Here is a 22,687-nt window from a genome sequence, read left to right as displayed (position 1 = left end):
GACATCATCCCTGTAGTGGAGCTGCCATACTACTTCCTCTGTGGAAGAGAGCCAGAAATACTCTGGGCTACTCAGAAGAGACACTGTATCCTCGACTTTTACTTTCAACCAGCTTACTTCACACCTTGTTCTTTATGTACAAATGAAGGAATTCAGAAGACAGGATAATTTTGACTATCTAATTTTCACTTTCTCGGTCGATTTTAGAACCTAATTTCTGCAACTCCATTGTTTATCAGAAAATTCATTTAAGTTGGATACCTATTATACTCTAGGCAATGACTGTTTCATTATATACCCTGTCAAAGGCAGCTGTAACAGCTCTAAACAGAAGTTCTTTCTCAATGTTGGGACTCAGTCATTAAATACTTAACAAAAAGAAGTTTACTTTGTCCTAATATAATAAATGTATTGAACTAGGATACAGTGATTTAACTTCTTTGGACTTTCATTTACATATGTAAACAAGCCTGGTTATTAGTATGGTCTTCAGATATCCATCAGGTATAAGGGGGAAGTCTGCTAGGATTTATCATATTTATTGTGTTCAAAAGCTAATGTCAGTCAGGTCTGTTTTACAACTTTGCATTTAGAGAAAGCTAATTCTTAAGGGCAGTGGATAAGGATGGGCCTGGAATTAGGAATACTTGAGTTCAGTGCTGCCTAAAATACTAGCTGTGTGATCCTGGGCAAGTCACTTAATCTTGTTTGCTTTAGTTCCCTCATCTGTAAATGAGCTGGAGAAAGAAATTAAAAACTACTCCAGTATCATTGCCAAGAAAACCCCAAATGGAGTCACAAAATGTCAAACATAATTGAAAAATGACCAAGCAACAACCTACGCCTTCAGCTAGTTGAGGATAGGGATGAGGAGGGAGGAAAGAGGTAGTGCTGTACCAAATGCTGTTATTCTGTGAACTAAAGAGGTTTGAGTTAAAACTGCTTATCATATAAAGTCTCTGACTAATCCTCTTTTCCCAAAATAACTATGTACCTGGGACTTGGGACAAAACAGCTGATCACCCCAACCAGGCAATGCCCTCATCCAAGAGGTAGCATTGTAAATACAATGATAAGCTACAAGGCTAGCCTGGAGAATCTTCTAATCCAAATCAAGACCTCAGTTTCCTTATCTGTAAAATAAGCTTGAGAAGAAAATAGCAAACTACTTCCAATATCTTTGCCAAGAAAAGCTTAAATAGGGTCATGAAGAGTCAGACATGACCAAAAATAACTTAGTAACAACATACGTACATATATGGAAATAACTTTTATTTGATATTTGTTTTCACATTTAAAAAAATAGAAAAACAAAATAGAAAAAATCTACCTACTAAGAGAAATATATTTTTCTAAGAGAATTAGATATTTTCAAAGGTCTTTGAAGTCCCGCTGATTTTCACAGTAACTGTATAAAGTGTGTAAAATAAATAGCATCATGCCAGTTTTACAGACTGAAGAAAAATCAGATCCCAAGCAGGAAGCTAGGAAGTAGCAAAGCTGAAAAATATGTGTGCACGTGCACACACACACTCACAAAATGAGAGAGAGAGAGAGACATGGAGAGGGATAGGGAGAATGACATGGTCTCTGCTCTAAAGGACCTTACAATCATTTAGGAAGATGTAATAGAAATACAGGAATACAGTGGAAAGAGTTCTAGATTTGGATAAGGGTTCAAATACTGGCTTTGCCACTTGCTACCTGTATGATCTTGGGGAATTTACAACTTCTCTGAGCCTCAGTTTCCTTGTCTTTAAAATCAAAGTTTGAATAAAGGAGTTTTGACATCTTGTTCAAGTCTAGAGCTCCAGAGCTCTAACAGCAACTTTGAAGTCCTTCCCTCGTCACTAGAACTTGGGTTTGAGTCCTGTAAGTAAGAAAAACTCTGTAATTTTCCTCTTACTATAATGCTGTCCCTCACTGAAAATGTTGTTCCAACTGCAAACAACAATATAGAATATCTGGATAAATAAAGAATTCCTTTTTTTTTTAATAAAGCTTTTTATTTTCAAAACATAGACACAGATAATTTGACAACATTGACACTTGCATAGCCTTGTGTTTCAGATTTTCTCCTCCTCCTGACCCCTCCCCTAGCTGGCAAGCAATTCAGTTTATATTAAACATGTTAAAATATATGTTAATCCAATATATATAAACATATTTATATAATTCTTTTGTTGCACAAGAGAAATAAATAGAGAATTCTTCATCTTCTATCAGTTACTCTTCTTGGTTTTGGCTCTACAAACATCAGGCCTTTCATAGGATAAACTTATCACTAGAAATTTTATAATCATGAAGATTAGATATTTAAAAACATCTCAGAATCTTTGGCTGCTTATACTCTCTATTAGAGTATTGGAAGGTGAAGCCATAAACTTTCCCCAAAGCCTTTCTTTATGGAAGAACTTTCTTGCTAAACTTTTTATCTTCCATCAACTTCTCTGCTTGGCTATAATTACAAAAGCATCATGTCCCATTAGATTGTTAGCTTCTTTTGCATGGTACATCATAGGTGCTTAATAAAAATTTGTTGATTTGAATATCGTAGATAACTCTTTTTCATTATCCCTTTTGTTGGCCTTAGCAACTGACTTTTGAACCTCAGCAAAGACTAGAACTCTATGATAATGACAGTTATTTGGGGATCTGAAATAATGATGTCATTTTCAATCTAAATGACTGATGGAAATGCAGCTTAGAAAAAGGAACACTATTCTAATCCTTACATCCTTTGAGAATAAGCTCCTATGAAACCTTCCCTATGTCCTCTCCCATCCAGTGACCTCTCCCTTCTCTGGCAAGTGCTTTCTCTATCAAAAATTTAGCAGTTATTATCATTTCTTTCTTTACTTCATGTATATTTGTTTGCATGTTGTATTTTCCATTAGATTTGTTTTTTGAGGGTAGGGACTGTCTTCTGCCTCTCTTTGTATTCCTAAAACCAGACACATAGTAAATATTTAATAAATGTTTAGTGATTTATCACATACTGCCTTCTATTATTGTTACTTCCCAATTAGAAGTGAAATTCCTTAAGGAGAGGTGCCAAGTATTAGATGCCTCTTATATCTCCCTATAGCACCCAGTTCATAGTAGACATTCAATAAATAATGAGGATTAGGTGAGTTGTCTAGATTGGATTTCATCCTGGTGAACATGTCAAGTCATTGTCCTTGCCAAACCTGGAAAACGTGCAAAACACTGTCTTTTTATGAATAAATCTCTTGAATTCAACCTTCCTAATGAGGTTTAGCAAGGGAATGATAGAGGATGAAAATACAAAGATTTTCTAGTTTAGATGATGCTTTCTTTTTCTATGTTACTTTAGCTAGTCTATATTCTCATTCCTCTTATCTCTTATCAGTTCACAAACCAGCCTAGGCTAATCCTATTTATCCAATGCCATTTCTTTCCTACTAAAATCATTAACTTTCCTTTAGATGTAGATACTTCTTTTGACTGCTTAATCAGTTAGTCCACTATGATCACAGGACCAGAGGCCTTCACAAGTAATCAGTTCCCTTGGAGGCAAAAAGTCTAAATCAACATAGGATCTGTATCAAAAGAAGACTGGGTCAGTAAACTTGAGGTGGAATCTCAGTTCTGCCATAGACTAGAAGAATCATGTGACCTTGAGCAAGGAAGGCCTCTTTGCTTCTCTGGTCTCTTCTAGTTCTGACAATCTGTTATATTTTAAAGTACCTCCTTGTTCTGACATTTTTTATTTGAAGTTCTCTTACAGCTCTAAATTTCTATGTTCTGTGACTATCAATTAGCTATTCTCTTGCTATCTATGTATTACCTAAAAGAATAATTTGAAGAGACATTCATTTGTGTTTTCTTCTTCTAGATGAAGGGAAAAGTCGGGGACCCATTACCAAGTGAGAGGCCAAGGCAGGTAAGAACAAGATTCCATCAGAGTTAGTATGCTCATATTTTTATATATAGATCTTTACAGATTACATGTTAATAATAATAATAACTTTGATAATAACCTTGTTGGATAGTTTAAAAATCATCATTTTAATTGGAAAGAAACAGACTCAGAACCCTAGTTGCTCAGTTAGGAAGTGGCAAAGCTGGGCCTGGAACTTAGATATCCAGACTGTTACTTTTTTCTCTCCTGCATTACCCTGTACTTCCAATCTGACTGGAGATCCAAAAGGAGTTATACCTAGGAAAAATTCAGACAACAGAAACTTCTCCTTCAAAACAGGGTGTTTAGTTTTGGGATATGGATAACACATGTTGATATAACCTACTATATTTGAGGTTCTTTCCTCTTTGCTGCGTTATTCATACAAGACCCCCACCATAAAGATGAAGTTATATACTATCTACCAGGACACACAAAAACAGGAGTTTGAAAAAACAAATTTGTTCTTTGAAAGCAGGACAAGTATGTTACCATCCTTTTCACCTTTTTATAGCAATTAAGGGTTCCCAATACAACATTCAAATCTGAGGTCCTCATGGACAGGGACTGTTTTTTGTCTTTCCTTTAATTCCCAATGCTTAATTCCAGTGCCTGGTGCTTATAAATATTTACTAACTGACTGACAGTAGGCTATGTTACTACCATTTGGTAAAGTAACTACTCTCTTTTTTTAGTAACCCAAGTGCCAAACTCCAGACCCTATATTCCTCTCCTATTTTCAGAGGCCTCCTGGGCCAAGCAGACTGGAAAAAGAAGTTAGTTCTCACCCCCTACCTAGTGTCCTCTTGATAAGGCAGCCTCCAGCAAGATTTTATCTCGGCTCCAAAGAAGCCACCTCCATAAAACACCCTCCTCCCCGGCACAAAGTCCCCAAAGCAAAGTGAGAAAGGTCAGCCCTTAACTATTTCATTAACCAAACCCGAGGTTCTGTTTTGATTGAAAGCTGAAAGGTTAGGAATTCAAGGTGAGGTCAGTAGCCAAGAAACACTTTGAAAAGAAAAGAAAGGCCTTTCTCTGTTTCATCATCTCTGAAAAATGCATAATTATCAAAGCCCAAACCAACCAGTTTAGCAAGCTTGAGGCTGCCTTTTAACTGGCTCATTTAAAAATAGGCTGCAACGCTGTACCACCTTATTACTGAAAACAAGAAGCAGCATGTACTCCTGAAGCAGAGGCGACAATCTTAGGCTCACAAAGGACTTCGGAATTCATCGAGGCCAGCCCACACCTGAAGTAGGACTTCCTGCTTCAGAGTTCCCCACCAGCCGACATCAGCCAGTGCATGAAGCCTTCCCGGGACGGGCTTCTCTGCATTTGTATTCTGTAAATAAACTCTTAGCAGGATTCTCTGTCTTGTTAATCTGTGTACTCCCAAGAGAGCCCAGTGCCTACTGCTTGAGGGACAAGCAGACTGCTGATGGAAATTAGTTTTCATCCCCTTCCTAGTCTGGTTGCCTAAGGCAGCCAGAAGCAAGATTCTGCTTTAATCCCTGATGTTTCTCTAGGTGTTGGCAAGAGATTTCCAAAATTGAAACCAGGTCTATCATATCAGGAGCCAAGGCCTAAATGACAAATAGGTAGCATTTGGAGGGCATATTAGGCAGCCCATTTCACTTGGTATGACTTGTTTGTTGGTATTTCCTTATAACCAAAACTTATGTATCTTTAATTTTCTCCCATTTCTTTCAGTTCTGCCCTCTGGGGACAAGGACAACAAGTATATTCTCCTGTCTGCATCACAGCCTTTTCCACATATTTTGTAGGCAGTGATCATGTGTCCTTTAAGTCTTCTCCTCTCCAGATAAATTCTCAGTTCCTTCATCCAATCTCCTAATAATCCCCTAACCATCCTTGTGACCTCCTCCATATATATTGTAGTTTGTGAGCATCTCTCCAGATGTGGTATGAACAGAGCAGAGCACAGTGGGATCATCACATTCCTTGCTCAAGACACTAGATTTTTGTTAATGCAGCCCAAGATCATTAGTCCTTTTGGTTATCATATCTCCTTGTCAACTCATTGACTTTGGAGTCTGTTGAAACAGAGATGGACAGGCAGGCAAGTAGACACAGACAGGCATACAATGAAACCTATATCCATCAATAATAGAGTGATTGTGGCTTAGGAAATACTACAGAGCTGATTGCAAGGGCAGCTTAGACTGAAATGATATCAAGATCTGTGATTAATACTTGGGCCACAATACCAGAGTTCTACAGAACTCTGTTAGGCAACAAGTGACTCTACAGGATAGTTAGCAATCAGTCACATACCTCTTAAGCTTAATGATGATGACAAGCATAGCTTTGGAATTTAAAAACTAAGGGGAATGGTCCCCTTAGACCTCAAAGAATCAAAGCATATAAAGGAACACAAATTTAATCTGAAGTTGTACCAATTGGATGAGAGAAGAATATTTAAAATCTCTGACTCACTGGGCTTTAATGGCATTATTGTCAGCCTTTAATTGGCTCCTCCTCAATTGGATTGTGTCCTAGAGGGGCTTTCTAATTCCTCACCTCATCTTTCTTGTACAAAAGATAAAGCCATACTAGAGTAAAAAGGCAGTAAAGTAGTATACTGAGAATAGCATCAGCCTGGAAACCTGAGTATGAGCTTCTTCCTCTGCCACCCACTAACTAATTGGACAACATTGACAACTCATTTCACATCTTTGGGCCTTCACTTGTGTTAAAGTCCAAACTCAACAGAATTCTTTTTACCCTGACAGATTTTGTCCCAAGATTACTTCAGCTTCTAATCTTCAATATCCTGAGACTTTCTTCCTTTAATAGGCTGATCTTCAGTGAATATTTTGAATCTCTAATCATCTTTTTCCTTTCAAACTTATTGCCCCAGAGAGAGGATAAGTAGATAACAACACACATCAACTATATTTATTTCTTCTGCTTTTACTTGATGTTGAGAAAGACAAGTTCAATTGACAGGAAACCAGGAGGAATGGAGTGGGGAATACCACAGTATTTTGGATCTCCTAAGCTAGAGAAAGGGGAGCATTTCACAAATGTTTCCTTTCCTCTGGAAATGACTCCAATAATCAGGAATTTTTCTTATACCTAATGCAACCAAAGCCCTGAATGGCTGGTGATGCAATCCACTCTCATGTGCACATTCCCCCCAATAGCACATGGCTAGAATATTCTGAACTATGTAAATTTACCTGACCTCTTTTCTGTGATTAAGGTCTTATCCACCCCTCAGCCCAGAATTCATATTCTTGATAAAACTCTACCTGGGCTTGGGATTCCTCCCAATATCAAGATTTTTTTAGAGAAACCCAAATGGGAATGAAGTTCCCATCATGTTTAGAAAAGATTCAAAGGTCTTTTAAGGGGAAGGGAAGAAGAAAAAATTTGCAACACAAGTGGTTTTGCAAGGGTGAATATTGAAAACTCTTTGCATGTATTTTGAAAATTAAAATCTTATCATTAAAAAAAGAAAGAAAGAAAACTTGGGGCTCTGGACTCTGATCAAAATTCTACTATAACTCAGTGTCCTGGTTCCTGGGGAAGAGCAAGAGCTCAGGGAGTGTGTGTTAGACGAATAATTACCTACCCCTACTATCATAACTTTTCAGCAATGACTAGAAAATTGAGCTAAGAGAAACTCTATCCTTCCTTTGCCTGATTTTCCTGTACCATCTGCAGGAGGGGTATATCTGGGGTTCTATGAAGAGGACAGCCTTTATTCTGAGCTCTGGTCTGCTTTTGTCTGTGGCTTTTTGGAACTCTGTCACCTGGTAAGCCAGCTTGAATTTAATCAAGATCTGTGTGTGTGTGTGTATGTGTCTGTGTGTCTGTGTGTGTGTGTGTGTCTGTGTGTGCGCGCACACATGCGCACTCAAGTATATACGTTTGTGGGAGAGGGAAGGAGGCAGAAAAGTAAAATAAGACTTTTTTCATACCCCAAATGCTCTCTCTTCCTTGGGGGGTTTTCTCTTTGAAGGCATCTGCAGAAATTTTGGGGTTCCTCAGGCTACTTCTGGCAAGCCCAGTGGGAGAAGCTACTTTCTACTTTTGCGGGAAACGAGTGGATCCTCTTCTTTCTAGGTACAGTTCTTACCCAGTGGTTCCATTCTACCGGGCAGTCTCCTGGTATGGGCATATCACCTTGTTTTTTCCTTCTATTTTGTATCTCAAAGGTTCATCAACTTAAAAAAAACATTGATACTCAGGAGAAAGCTAGCATATTAAACAGGGAAATTTGAGGAACATGGAAAAATGAATGGCTCAGAGGAGAAAAACAAAAACCCCACTAGATGTCAACTATCTGCCCAATAAATAATTATTGAACATCTCTTATGTTCAAGGTCCTAAGCTTAAAGGCATACAGAAATCACTAGAATGAGGAACCACTTGTTGAAATGAAAAAACTACTGGTATTAATCATTCATTAATTCAGAGAAAGGAGAAATCACTTTGTGTTTGGGTGAAGCAGGAAGACTTTTTAGAGGAGGTAAAAAGGATCTTTAGAGAGGCAAATTATTTTAAATCCAGCTCTTGTTATTTGTTATTGGTGTGACTTTGGAGGCATTCTTGGCCAACAGGTGTAGGATTTTCAGACTTTAAATGGCTTTAAAAAGCCATTTTATAACAAATATTATATTTACATCATGCTTTATACTTTGAATCCTCATACATATGACTCAATGAATGATTATTTCATATATGATCTATTATCCCACATGATTCTAAAAAATCTCATGAAATTTAGTTGGGTCCTTATTTAACTGATAGGAAAATAGAGATTCGGATGTGGAGTGACTTGTCCAAATTTTCCTGTCCAAGTAATCTTTTTTTTTCAACCACATCTTTAAATAGGGCTGAAAAAGGAAGCATTTTAAAATGCTTCTAGTTGTCTAGTTTACAGATGAAAACATTGTCCAAGAAAGGAGACATTTAATTCCCTCAACTTAGAATCTCTCTGGAGAGTTCTTTAATGGTGTATTTCCCACACGAGTTAAAGTACTACCATTTCAATCACTATAAACCCTGCTGATAGATTTAAAGGGCCTCTTACCCTCTTTGGTTAATTGGAAAAATGGTCCATTTATTTGAAGCCCAACCCTATAAGGGCGAAAGTTAAGGGTGAAGAAATGAATAGGGATGACTTTGACTAGCACTTCCTTTGTCTCCCTTGCTGTAGGTACAATTCTTGTTCCTAGCATATTATTTTGGAGTTTTAATGCCCTTCTTCTAGTGGTGGACACAACTGGGAAGCCACATTTTATCTCTCGCTACCGAATTCAAGCTGGCAAGAATGATCCTGTAAGTCTTTTTAGCAGCACTTTGACTATTTGAGTTCTTCATGGTATGTTGGGGGCAGGACAGGGTAGAAGAGTGGTGGGACTGCAAAAAAAAAAAAAAAAAAAAAAGCCCCATTGTAAATTGTTAGTGATCAGATCTTTCGTTTCAAAATAGGATCATAATATTTAAAATTAGAAGGGATGTTAAAGATCATTTAATAAAACTCTCACCTCCTCATTTTAGATGAGGAAACTGAGGATGAGAAAAAAGTGATTTGCTCAAAGTCACATAGGCAGAATCCCTTCTCCCAGATCACAGGTTTTTCCATGATGCTTTAGCCCTCCTGACCCTTGACCTCAGATAATCTAAATATCAGAACAAACATTATTTACAAGTTGGAAGTTGAAAAGCTGGTGGCCTCTGGACTCTGGAGTACCTAGGAGATAGTATGAACATGGGGAGTGTGTGGTATCAGACTAATAAAACAGATATGAGGCTCTAAGAAAAAGAAAAGCCTAGTACCTTTTGCCTGATAGAATAGCTGTGATGAGAATCTAGTTTACAGAGTAATTCATCCTCATTTGGACAAGACATGAACAGACTGACTTTTTAACCTGTTTTGGATTTGGCCAAGAACACAGATTCCATGTATAGAGACTAGAGGTCCTACTGGGTTGCCAGAGGCAGCTTTTTGTTAAGGACCATGCCTAAGTTAAGGGACAGGTCAGTTCTCCAAGAGCCTCCACAGTTGTGACTCATAACATCTGAAGGAGTTGCAGGGCAGCCTTTGCTGACACAGGTGTTGCTTGTGGACTGGGAAGAAAATAAATTGGAGGCAGAGGGAAGAGGAGAGAGGTCAGACAAAACAACGGCCTCTTAGAGAGGTCAGAGAACAGCAACTGCTTCTCAGTCTCTTTGTATCATCATCCTCCTCCTCCTCCTCCTCCTCCTCCTCCTCCTCTTCCTCCTCTTCCTCCTCCTCCTCCTCCTCCTCCTCCTCCTCCTCTCACATGAAGAAGATCCACTCTATAGGCCTGAATCAGACCTCTAGTAGCCACTGGCAGAAGGCTCCTGTATCACAACAGCTTTTATTTTATATAGTTCTAGAGCAAAGTGAGGCTCACAAATTTAAACAAGAAGCCTCATTCTGGGACCTTGGACTTTTTCTCAGTAGAATGTTATAACTGCTTGCAGGAGGAATGGATGTATCTGGGCTCCTCCCCAAATCTGGCCTTTCCACTAGGGGGATGCTAGGTACCTGTTTCTCCTCCTCTTTGACAGAGATATAGTTTGAAATCCAGATTGCTATCAGATCAAAAAAGACCTGCCTTGGGGAAAATCAGGTTTGCGTAGGGACTAAAAGTATTAGAAGACTGTACAGGCTTCTAGTCAGGAAAAGCATCGTACCAGTAGAAGTACACTAGCTAACAACTACTTCAGCCTGGGTGAAATTTATAGGGAAAAGCAGGCTGAGGCTGTGCAAAGCCTATCAATTATGTATGTCCATAGGTGAAACCAGGGATGTCCTGGAGCCATTTTGAACTGCTTTTGAGAGCAGACTGTAAAATTTTTAGTCTGAGCATTTATATTGCATTAATCAGGGCTCAGTTTATTGTTTTGTTGATCTAGAATAGGACTTCTTAAACTTTTTCCACTCAGGACCACTTTTTGCCTAAGAAATTTTTACACAACCCCATCTCCAAGTGGAGATGAAGAAATGTTCATACATGGTAGTGCAAAGTGCACATTTTGTGTTCTGAGCCAAGGCTGCAGTGAAGTTGCACAATGCAACATGGGCAAATGCTACCAGAAACACCTGAGATTGATTACATATTTGATTTTGAATTAATTTTTAATTGGTGCCAGGTTTTTTCAATCAGCACATTGTTACATGTCATGTGTAACTGAATATACAATCATATGGGGTTGTGACTCACAATTTAAGAAGTTTTAGTCTAGTGTCCCAAAGATATTAAACTTAAGGCTCAGAGACAACAAGAGGCCAGCAAAACTCCCTACCTTACATGTAATTGGGAAATGTTTATCAAAATAAATACAATACACATAGATGATGTTAATTTGTGATTATCTAAGTCAATAAGTAAGAATCCCTTTCTATTTGAGTTTGACACCTCTGGTCCAGACTTTTAAAGTAATGCAAGAATATTAGTAATGTAGATAAAATTTAAAAGTTTCATATCTATCTTCTTCCCTACCCATTTACTAGCACATTCCTGGGTGGAGCCATTATAGAACTTTAGAATTGGAAGTGACTTTTTTAGGTATCCGTGATTTTCATGGCAAAGTAGAATTAGCAACCAGAAACAAGGCTTTGTGTCCCAGTTCTAGCACTTCCAAATGAACCTTGTGGTTGATATGGACAAGTCACTCTGCTTCTCTGTATGTCTGTCCCACAAAAGGGATAGAAATGCTTATACCCTCTATATTGCAGATTTGTAATGAAGAAAGCATTTTGCAATCCTCAGATTATAAAACTATGCATACATGAATTATTATTATTAACACTACTAAATATTTAATGAGTGCTTAGTATCTTGTAGAGTATTGTGCTATGTCAGCAGGGTGGGACAGGACTTCTTCCAAGGAAGCAAGGGAAGGTTCCTACCCATGTTCCACTGCCCTATGCCAGGCTGTACTGGCCCAACCCAAAGATGACCTCTACCTTCCTTTCCTGATACAGGTAGACCCCGTGAAACTCCGCCAGGCTCTTGTTACAGTTCTCTTCAACCAGTGCATCATCTCCGTCCCCATGCTGGGGCTCTACTATCCCTTCCTCAAGTGGAGAGAAGATCCTTGCCGCCCTGAGCTGCCCACTTTTCACTGGTTCCTTCTGGAGCTGTCTATCTTCGTACTGATAGAAGAAATCATGTTTTACTATTCACACAGGTGATCTGGGTAGGGAGGGGGAGGCAGGGGAAGAGAAGTCTGAAATCATTGTGACTAGAAAGAGTTCTGGCATTTGAACCAAGAAGGACTAAGATTTTAATTTCATCTCTAACACTTATTATTGATCTTGGGAAAGTGACTTCACCTGTTTGAATCTCAGTTACTCCATCTATAAAAATGGGGTTACTAATCCAGGAGTGTAGTTGAAAAAAGTACTTTGTAAACATTAAAGGAATAAAGAGATGCAGGGGATTGTTATATACTAAATAAGATGAAGACCTCACCTCCACCTGAGCTGAGATGCCTTCAGGAACATGCTTAAGTCCCTTAGTTGTGTAGTGTTAGACAAAGATCAAAAATGTACCTTTAGAAGTAGTTACCATCCATGTATAGGACTGCTTGCTATCTGGGGGAAGGGGTGAAGGGAGGGAGGGGAAGAGTCAGAACAGAAGTGAGTGCAAGGGATAATGTTGTAAAAAATTACCCAGGCATGGGTTCTGTCAATAAAAAAGTTATAATAATTAAAAAAAAAAAGAGAGAGAGAAAAAAGAGAGAAAGAAGTAGTTACCATCCTTTGGCTTGTTCCTGTTCTTCTGTGCTATTTGTCAAGCAAGAAAATGATGATTATTTCCTTTTTATTACAGGCTTCTTCATCATCCCATATTCTATAAGCGAGTCCATAAGCAACATCATGAGTGGACAGCTCCCATCGGTGTAGTCTCTCTCTATGCTCATCCTATAGAGCATGTGGTAAGCAGAGACTCAGGCTGTGCCTTCCTTCCCAATTAGCCTAGGGAAGAGACAGAGACCCTTAACTTAACAACTTCTCAGGCAGTCTGGCTTTATTTATTCTTCTCTTGTTCCTTAGTCCAGAATACATCAGAAAGCCTCTTCATTTCTAAACTAGCTACCCTCCCTCCTTCCTCCATTCTCAGGATTATCATCCAAGCAAACCCTAAGTCTCTGAAAACCTGCCAGTGTTCTGGGATACTCTTAGGAACACCATAGCCCAATCTGGCAGAAATAGTCTTAAAGGGCTGATTGAAGAGAGAGGAAAGAGTGAATGCTTAGTTTCCACAGCATATACCCATTGACTTTCCAGATAGACCTCTAAGTTCCTTCTTTTATCCCCCATTTGTAGCCCTTCTCTTATTGGTAACCCCTCCATCTCTCCCTTGCTCCTCAAAACAAAGTGTCTCCTACCTGCAGGTCTCCAACATGCTGCCAGCCCTACTAGGTCCCATGATAATGGGTTCTCATCTGTCTTCCATTACCACGTGGTTTTCCTTGGCTCTCATTATCACCACCATTTCTCACTGCGGTTACCATCTGCCTTTTCTGCCTTCACCGGAATTCCATGACTACCATCACCTCAAGTAAGATCCTCCTCAAGAGCTCCTTGACATGGGCATTAGCCCAAATATGAACTATGTAAAATTTCTACTCTCTTGCCTATTGCCTAGTAAATAGCTAGCCACATGGTACATAATGGGAAACAAAATGGGGCTTTGGTCCTTGTCTTGAACTAGGAAAAGAAGCAGAAATTATATGATTTATTTAGAGGGGAGAGGGACCTTAGATAACCTCCTAATCTAATTCCCAACTTGAATACATTTAAGAAGTCAAGTAATTTGCCCCAAGTCAGAAAATTATTTTGTGTCAGTGAGGACTAGATTCCTATTATTATTTCCCCTAAATCATACTGTTTACCATCCAAGTGGCAAACAAGAACCAGAGATGGTAAAGTTCATATGGATCACAAGATTCCCTGGTGCCCACCATAGCACTTTGCACAGAGTAAGTGGTTAATAAATAGCAATGGTTAAATTGAATACTAGCAATTCACTTTTGTGTTTTCCTAAGTACTTAACTCATAGCAAGATCCAATCATGCCCAAATGGACTGACAGCTTTCATGCCACTCCTTTGGTGCATGTCATTATTGCAGTACTCTATTAGTAAGCTACCTCTCTATTTATTATGCATCTTTATCTCTCATTATGGATCACTCACAATTTTGATTTAAAGTAAAGAAGAGTGATAATTTACACTGACAAAGTTTTATCTTTTATCTCATGCAATCCTTATAATGGGAGCTTGTCCACAAATGGCTCTGCTTTGGGATTGAATGACTGAGTCCCCCAACTTCCTGGAGATTTTCAACAAAGGAGATTCATGCTGTGGGCATACACTGGACTAGATGTTCTTTGAAGTTTTTTCCAACACAAAGACTGTATGCAGAAGAAACTTCTTTCTAGATAGAAATCATATGAAATGACTGCTGGAATATGTTTCAGTTCTTGAATTCTGTGAACTTAGTGGGGAAATCATTTCGTTCTTTGAGCTTTTTTTATAAAATAGAGACAAGAATAATTATGTTCCTTATCTTTCAAAGTTATTTTGAGAAAAGTGCTTGATAAGCTATAAAATGCTATAGAAATAAGAGCTGTTATTATTTGGGTATATTGCAAATTTGTTTCATGCTCTTTTGCCAGATTCAACCAATGCTACGGAGTGCTGGGAGTGCTTGATCATCTTCATGGAACTGATACCACATTCAAGCAAACGAAGGCCTATGAAAGACATGTGCTGCTGCTGAGCCTTACTCCTCTTTCTGAGAGCATCCCTGACCTGCCTAAGAAGATAAAGTGAGGTGGCATGGGCCCTGGCCCCCACCCACTGCACCCAGCAAGGGGCTGTCCCTAATAGACCTAGAATGTCTCCCTTGACAAACTAGAGCTGATAATTCTGCCAAATGACTTTCTAATGAGATAGACAGATTCTCTGATGATTGGCTGAGTGTAACAGAGTGGAGGAAAGGAACATAGAGAAGCAAGAGAAAGGAGCCAGAGACAGCACCAACCCCATTCTCTTCCCAAAGCTACATCTTAGTGAACATCCTCTATCAGTTATAATATGATGGGACCAGGTCTATCCTGTAGGAGGAGCACTAGAGTCTGGAGTGCTTTTTCTAAAAAGGTGATGTGCTTGGCTCCCATTGGTGGGGTTCACTTATGGATCCACTGAAGAGTCTATTAGAGGACTGCAGACCATATTAGATGAGGACTGGTTGAAGGAACAAGGAATGCTGAGTCCAAGGAGAGAAGATTTAAAGATGTCTTAGTTGTATTTTAAGGGGTGTCATATGGAAGAATGATTAGATTAGATTTGTTGTGCTAGAATTGGGAGTGGTGGTTGGAAGATACAGGGAATCAGGTTCAGGCTTAATGTAAGGAAATGTTTCCTAACAATTAATGCTATCCAAAAGTGGAAAGGAGATAGTGAGTTCCCCAGCCCTAAAGTCTGGATAACTACTTGAGGAACAATTCCTGCTTACATATGGCCTTGTAGACCTCTTAAGTTCCCTTCATTTCTGCTTAAAGGCAGAGCTGAGGAGAGAGAAAAGAAGGTATGCCCCTAAACTTCAATTTATGGGGAAACCTTGCTAACTTAAAGATTGGATGAAAGATTTATTATAGTCAGATATTACATCAGGGTTATTCTTAACTGCCAGACATTGCCAAGGGAAGTCTTTCCAATGGGGGTAGAAGACAAGAAAGGTGGAAGGGATGAAAAAGGGAAAGTGAGATGGCCACCTACCATCCACCCAAATTCTTCTTCTCCAGGTTCTAATATGCCGATTTTACCTCTTCTGTATAGGCCCTGAATAGACTTAATCACAGGAACATGAGATTTAGAGAAAGGACATTAGTCCAACCCCAAGTACTTGCCCAAGGACACAGAGGTTAAGTAAATAGGAAAGCCACTACACCAAGGATGGATGCCAAGAGATGAGGCTCCTGCCAAAAACAACCCAACTTACCCCCAATTTGCTGGCTAGGATATTCTCGTTTAGGAGAATAAGGCCTCTAGCTCACTTCCTGAGCAGTCAAAACTCTGGCCTAGAGAGCACCCCTTGGGTTCATGACCAAAGACAGCAAAGAAACTAGAATAAACTCTAGCACTAAGTCCTGGCTGCCCAGTTGAGTAGAGACCCAAAGATGTGCTAGTCATAGTGCCCTGTCATGGTACTTTTCAGAGTATCCAAACATTTTAGTTGTACTCAGTTTCCCCTCAGGGCCTGGAGGCAGTTTTCATGGAGCACCTAGGACAAGAAGGAAGCAGTTGAAATTCTAAGCAAGAACCCCTTCCCTGTCACTCCCAACATATCATAGGTCCAAAAGAATCTTAAAAAGGACCCTGCACCAACCCCTGCAGCTGTTGAAGTGAACTTAACATCGGAACCAGTTTGACAGCCAGCTCTTTCTCACCCTCTAGCTGGGTTCCTAGCAGGATGAGCCTACAGAATAAAGAATAAGATTGAGCTGAAAGGGCTTATAGAGATGATTGAGCTCCATTCCTTCATTTTACAGATAAAGACACTGAAGTCCAGAAGAAATAGCTTGCCCAAAGTCTTTATTAAGAGTAGTAATTGGCAGAGCTGGAATTTAAACCCAGGTTTTGTAACTTCAAATCTAGGGCTCACTCCACTGTCCCATGCTGTCTCAAATTTATCAAAGTTCATTCCCTTTACCATCTTCCCACTCGCAGGACATGGTGAGTTTCTATGCTTATCATGGCCAAAGAAAGTTCTCTTCAGCTGTCTCTCAAGGATCCTTTCAAGAATATATCAAAGCACCCCCCACTAAAAGCTGGACCACTTGCATTTAGTCCCAAGGTACCACTCTGAGTTTGGGGCCTTGTAATCTATGCCTGAAAATAAAAACATAATCTATGCCTTAAAATAAAAACAGTTTAAAAAAACTTAATAGTACTTTCAGTTCAATTCAAGAATTCAACCAACATTCAGCACCTGTGTGCAAAAAAAAGTTTACATTTAAATAGTGCATCAATATTTACAGAATGCTTTCCTTCCTCACAACAAATCTGCAAGTTGCAATACAAGAATTATCCCCACTTTACAATTGGAGAAACTGAGGCTCAGTGATAAAAAGTAACTTGCTCAGGATCACAAAATGTAAATGATTGAAAACTAAAGACTTCAGATTTTTAAGATCAGTACATTTTAAAATTACACTGACCTTGGTCTTCAAAATCCATAATAAAGGTCATGATTGAAGTATGAGGGAAAGTATGGGGGTACTCACAGAGAATTTCCATCCTCACGCCCCATTCCAGCTTCTTGGATTTCTAAGGTAGACCGCAATAGTGAGAAAAGGAGAGAAGGTGGGTCTTATGAAGGCTTGCTGTTCCCTCTCTCTACCATCCCCTACCCCAGGAGATCTTGGTGTGGAGGTAATGACCTTTAGAAGGAGTTAGGCTAGCAACTCATGCCTGCATGGCTTTATGAAGTGCAGCCCAGTGAATTCAAGAGAACAGAGACAGATGGGGGAAGAGAGCGGGGGAACCAGAAAAGCGCCGTCCTCTCCCTTCTGTCTTCTCCAGACTTTAGGTCCCCAGTGTCATCTTCTCTATTATCAAGGGTTCAGACTGGCATGGGGAAAAGGGATATTCAGGTCACCAACGCCTGCTTCGGTGGTCTCACAACGCGCGCCATACCAAAGCATCTCCCAAGCCATTTTGGCTCGCAGGGGTTTCAAACAACAATTGGGTCCCTTCCCCCCCCCCCCCCCCCACTGATTAGTGATGTCCCACACCCACAGAGCACTCAGCCTCACTCTCTCTAAGATGGATAGCAGACTGGCCCAGTTTTAGATCCCAGGTTATAAGTTTTCCCCACTGCAGACCCTAGCCCCTAGATAAGTGGTTGCATCCACATTGATGAAGAAGGTTCAGAAAAGGGAAGGACCTTACTTAAAAAGTCATATATTTAAGAAGTGGCAGAGATGACTCGGACCCAGATCTCTCAACTCTACACTCGTGTGTTTTCCCAGTATGCCACATAACACATTGAATAGGAACTAAATTTCAATTGCCACATAAATCCTACCACAGGCTATGCTCCCCATTTCCAAAATCTGCCTTCAGTAAAATCTGAGAGATGCCTACAATGTTGTTTCACTCATATCAAAGAGAATGATCAGGATATAAATCGTATTCAATTAAAATACCTTCAAAGTAATGTCTTAAAATAAGTTTTTGAAAAATTTATCTGGCATAAGGAGTAAGGCCCACAGTTAGGGGTAGCCACTGTTCATGTTAGAAACCAAAGTTCAGATGTTATTTTCCCCACATTTTAATCCCCTTGTAAACCAGACTAGGAAAGACTGATATAGAGCAGGTGTGTTAAACATCATGGTGGGGGGGGAGGGAGAGGGGGGACAATACTTGAGTGTTGCTAGAACCAGATTAAAATGTAATTGGGAGATGTTTAAATACAAAAGAACACAGATGATAATTTGTGATTTTCTAAGTCAACATGTATTGGCAAGGATCCTTACGTATGTGGCCTGTTTCTATTTGAGTTGCTGTAAACCATTAATGAAAAGCCTTGTCAGCAAATTATCCAGCAATGGGTGGCTCACCTTTTCTTTTTTGTTCCGTGGATCTCTCTTTGCCCATCCTGAACCAAGTGTTCTAAACCCTAACTATAGGAATCTGGAGAGAGCTGAAACTCTTGAGTCGTTGCACTGAAGTCAGTTCAAGCACTTAGGGCTAATTACCAATCGGACAATACTCTATGGGCATATGCTTGGGAAGGGGCCCTTCCCACTATCCTGTGCTGGCTCAACAGAGGATTGATTGTAGGAGGGACTGGGGGTGGAGTAAGACGAGCCAGAGTCACTTGCTGCGGTAGACGAGGAAGAAGGCAGTCATGGAGATTCTGCTTCCATCCTGTTCTCTTCTACCCCTGAAGAACAAGAATAAAGACTGAGGACTTTTGCTTATCCTGACTCCGGCTGATTCTGGGGTGTCTGGGGTGCTAGCACGGTCGTCACAGGAATCCTCTTATATTGTTATTCAGTCACATCTAACTCTTGATGATCCCCATTTGGGGTTTTCTTGGCAAAGACATTGAAGCGATTTGCCATTTCCTTCTCCAGCTCATTTTATGGGTATGCAGCTGAGGCTGGATTTGACCTCGTGAAGTCTTCCCGATTCCAAGCTCTCTCCAGTCAGCCACCTAGCTGCCTCCCCATTATATTCTCTCCTAACATGGTTACTTAGCCTGTTTGAGAATTTAGAGTTAACAGGCTGCTCACTGCTTTTCTGGTCTGTGCCACTTTTGAACAACTGTAATGGTTAGGCAGTTCTTAAACTCAATTTAAATCGGCATCTAAGCAATGTTCACCTGTTGCTCCTAGTGTTATTCTATGGGCCCATCCTCAGCCTTTCTAATATGTGAAGATAGCTACCAGCCAAAACCTTATTTTTTTCTCCAAGCCAAACGACTGCAGTTCATTTAGTCAGTATTTGAAGAGCATGATTTCAAGTCTTCAACATCCTGGTTGCCTTGTATCAATACCTCTCCAACATGAAACAACTAAGACCCCATGGTCTTTTCCCCCTTCCCCCTTCCATTCAACTCAAAAAAGTATTAAAGCAGGCACTGTAGTACAGGTAGAGAGGGAGGCTATTACCAACCAAAAGGCATCCTTGCCTTTAAGGTGCTTAACATGATACTAGAAGTAACATGACCTGTTTGCTCACCAGGTGGAACTTTATATTGACCTGTCAATATATCACATCAACTTGTGCCTACCAGTCCAGCCTAGTTTGGATCCCAATTCGGTCATTCAACATTGTAGCTAGCCATCCATCACCCTCATTTGATCGACGCCCATATCTTTATTGGGCCTTCAATGGCCCAATATTGATATATAAGCCCTAAAGAGACCCCTGGGATACTCTTCTAGACAGACCACCCAACTGGTTACTAACTCATAAAGCTATCATCTTGTTCACCTTTCCTCATCTTCCAAACAAGCATGTTTGCTAACCTTTCTTCAGTTTGATTTTTCTCTGCCCATACCCAAAGCTGCCAATGACATCAGGGAAATTGCTGACCTGTAGTTGGAAGATAGATTAGTTGGATAAAATATCTTAACATCCATTCCAACTAGGCTAACTAATTCAAACACACAACTAATCACAAATACCCCTTTGGGGGTTCCTGTTTAACAGGTACTACATTATCAGCTACCCCTACTTATGGCTCAGGAAAGAAGGCAATGCCAGTCAGGCTTAAGATTCTTATTATTTGCAAATTCTCCACTTCATACTTCCATAAGAGCAAGAGTTTAGTCCTGAAGGGAAAGAGAGAAAAGTGGATATTGGGGGAGAATAAGCCCTCTAACCCACGTTTCCAATTCAACTACTGCATGTTGTGGAATATCTGGTGACCTAATATAAAAATCCAGATATTTCCCCGACCCTACTATCAATGGGTGATTCAATCTGCCTGCAAAAAGCCATGTTTTGTATCACAACCCTCTGTTTTTACAAAGCTTACCTAGCTCCTGCTCTGTGGCTAGCTTCTTATTCAGGAACAGCTATCCATTTTTATATCCATTACTCCCAGTCCTATCCCTGCTCCCATTCTGGGGTGGAAGAAAGCAAGCCACCATGATGGTCTTTTGAAATTTTTATTTTTATACATTTTTTTGTATTAAAAAGGAAAAAGCATAATTACCACAAATTACAAAGGACTAAAGCGTTCGTTACTAGAATAATGAATGAATCACATCAGCCTGAAAAGCAGATACTCTGAATAATATTAATGTTATAATACAAGCTCATTCAAGTATCTTACATTTTTTTTTTTTTTGTCCTTTTAAATGTGATGTTCTAGCACATGGTAAGATTATGTCCTATCAGGGAAAGGTGGGTCCTTTACAGCAAAGCTGGACGTTTTCCTCTCTGGTGGGGAAACAGGCTATAAGTTTTGCCTTTACCATCAACGTGGCTGAAAAAGGATGTTTTGTTTTCTTAATTTTGAGAGGGAAGCCAAGTAATCAATCCCCTTCTGACCTGGGACAACAATGGATTCCAATTTGGAAGAAGCCAGACTTAATGAAGCACTCAGCCTGAGCTCTGATTAAATTAAACACGTGTAGCTCAGTCATTGGCCCCTGCTTGTCCCCACTACCCCTGTATCCCTGACCCCAGGTGAGCTGGCTTCTCCTTTCTCTGAGCAGCCAGGGCTTTTTTTTTTTTTTCCTGTTGCAAAAGAAAAAATTTCAAAAAGGAAAAACTAAGTTATAATGTAACAAAACAATTTTCCTAAGAAGGCTCAGCACCAATCCATGTCTGAGTCACAGCTGCCCAGGCTAGGGATGGGGGTGGGGGGAATATCTGAATTGGTAGTGCATCTTCTCCCAAAGACAAACCAGGAGGGAAGGTTAGCAGTTGTCAAACTAGAACAAAGGGTAGGACTGGACAAGAGGCACTATTCAGAGGCTAATACCAAAGTTCTTACTGGAACAAGCCAACCTAGGGAAAGTTGAGTGGAAACCATCCAGGACATGTTACAACTTTGTTTTATAGAGGATGGGGTGGATGGGATGGGCACTGTGGGAGGAAACGAAGAGCTGCTTTGTGACTCAGGTCTTGGGGTTCTTGAGGGAAGATGGAAGGGCAGGCCTGGAGGTCCTAGCCCCCCTGGCGTGCTTGTCACAGATAAGTCGGTCCTAGATTCAAGTGTCTTCAGAAAAGTGAAGATGTAAACTACTCTTTGAAACATTAACCCTAAAACAATAATAAAAAAAAACTCCCCACCCCCCCACCCATGAGCTGAGATGTAGTGCTAACATTCCCACCAAGAGCACATTCTTTCACGGTGTTTCCTTGTAAGGAGTCAAGGAGACTAAAAGGGGCAGTCTCACAAGACTCCCACCATGGGCCCAGGGACAGAATGCAGAAAACCGGTGGTTGATCCAAGTAGATATTGTGGAAAATCACAGGGAAATCCCAGCAGGCCACCTGGGTATCCAGTCACTGTAGGATGGCGGAGGTGGGAAGTTACCCTGCCTCTAGCTAATCCTGGCCGTCTTTGCTTTCCAACCCCAAGTATGGCAGAGGACTGAGCTTTGAGGTTACTGTGGCATCAGAGATACAGTACCAGAGCTGGTCAGTCTGAAGGGAAAGAATGGAGGTGGGGAAAATGCCCAGTCGAGTCCATTGCCAAGGCAAGCACCAGACCAGGGCTAGGAGGGCCTTAGAAGCCCTTGCCCTGATGAAAGCTAGGCAAATTCACCTCCATTGCCAACTCTGTTGCCTTAGATGTGATTGGGCTCCCAGAGAGCTGGAGGAGCTTATAGACCAGTTCCTAGGCCACACATAACAGAAAGGACAAAACTCAAGATGCTTTTAGAATGAGGGAGCAGCTGAGAACAAAAAAAAAAAAATGGGGTGCTGTTTTAGGCCCCTTTAGCAGACAAGCTAGTTCCAGTCCAATAGACTACAGAGGCTAATTCTGTCAATGGCTCTTACTATCAAATAGTTTCCTACCCTCCAAATATTGATTTGGACCTATAAAGGAAGAACTTTAGAGCCTGGGGAAGAAGTGGGGATGGGGATGGCAACTTAAGAGTAAGACTAAGAGTGCTGAAGACAACCACTTCCCTTTGTGCTTTCCTTTCCTCCACCCTTCTTTGATTATAGACACCAAATTGCTACCCGTCACCCATCTTTGCTCATGATGGCA

General features: G+C 40.3%; 1 protein-coding gene across 3 annotated transcripts in view; it reads left to right on the top strand.

Moving 5' to 3' along the window:
* The window catches only part of FAXDC2 (fatty acid hydroxylase domain containing 2), a 36,451-nt gene extending 17,522 nt beyond the window's left edge, over positions 1–18,929 (top strand). For all 3 annotated transcript variants that reach the window (XM_051978770.1, XM_051978771.1, XM_051978772.1), the window contains exons 2-9: positions 3,860–3,907; positions 7,616–7,707; positions 7,914–8,017; positions 9,114–9,235; positions 11,916–12,121; positions 12,766–12,871; positions 13,331–13,497; positions 14,616–18,929. In XM_051978770.1, the coding sequence (XP_051834730.1) occupies positions 3,860–3,907; positions 7,616–7,707; positions 7,914–8,017; positions 9,114–9,235; positions 11,916–12,121; positions 12,766–12,871; positions 13,331–13,497; positions 14,616–14,772 (1,002 nt within the window). In that variant the 3' untranslated portion in view covers positions 14,773–18,929. The remainder of the gene's footprint in view (positions 1–3,859; positions 3,908–7,615; positions 7,708–7,913; positions 8,018–9,113; positions 9,236–11,915; positions 12,122–12,765; positions 12,872–13,330; positions 13,498–14,615) is intronic.
* The last annotated feature ends 3,758 nt before the right edge of the window (positions 18,930–22,687 follow it).

This window comes from Antechinus flavipes, chromosome 2, assembly GCF_016432865.1.
Source record: "Antechinus flavipes isolate AdamAnt ecotype Samford, QLD, Australia chromosome 2, AdamAnt_v2, whole genome shotgun sequence".
In the NCBI taxonomy this organism is placed as follows: domain Eukaryota; kingdom Metazoa; phylum Chordata; class Mammalia; order Dasyuromorphia; family Dasyuridae; genus Antechinus; species Antechinus flavipes.
Note: the sequence above shows the minus strand (reverse complement) of the source record. Positions and strands in the feature narration are given on the sequence as shown.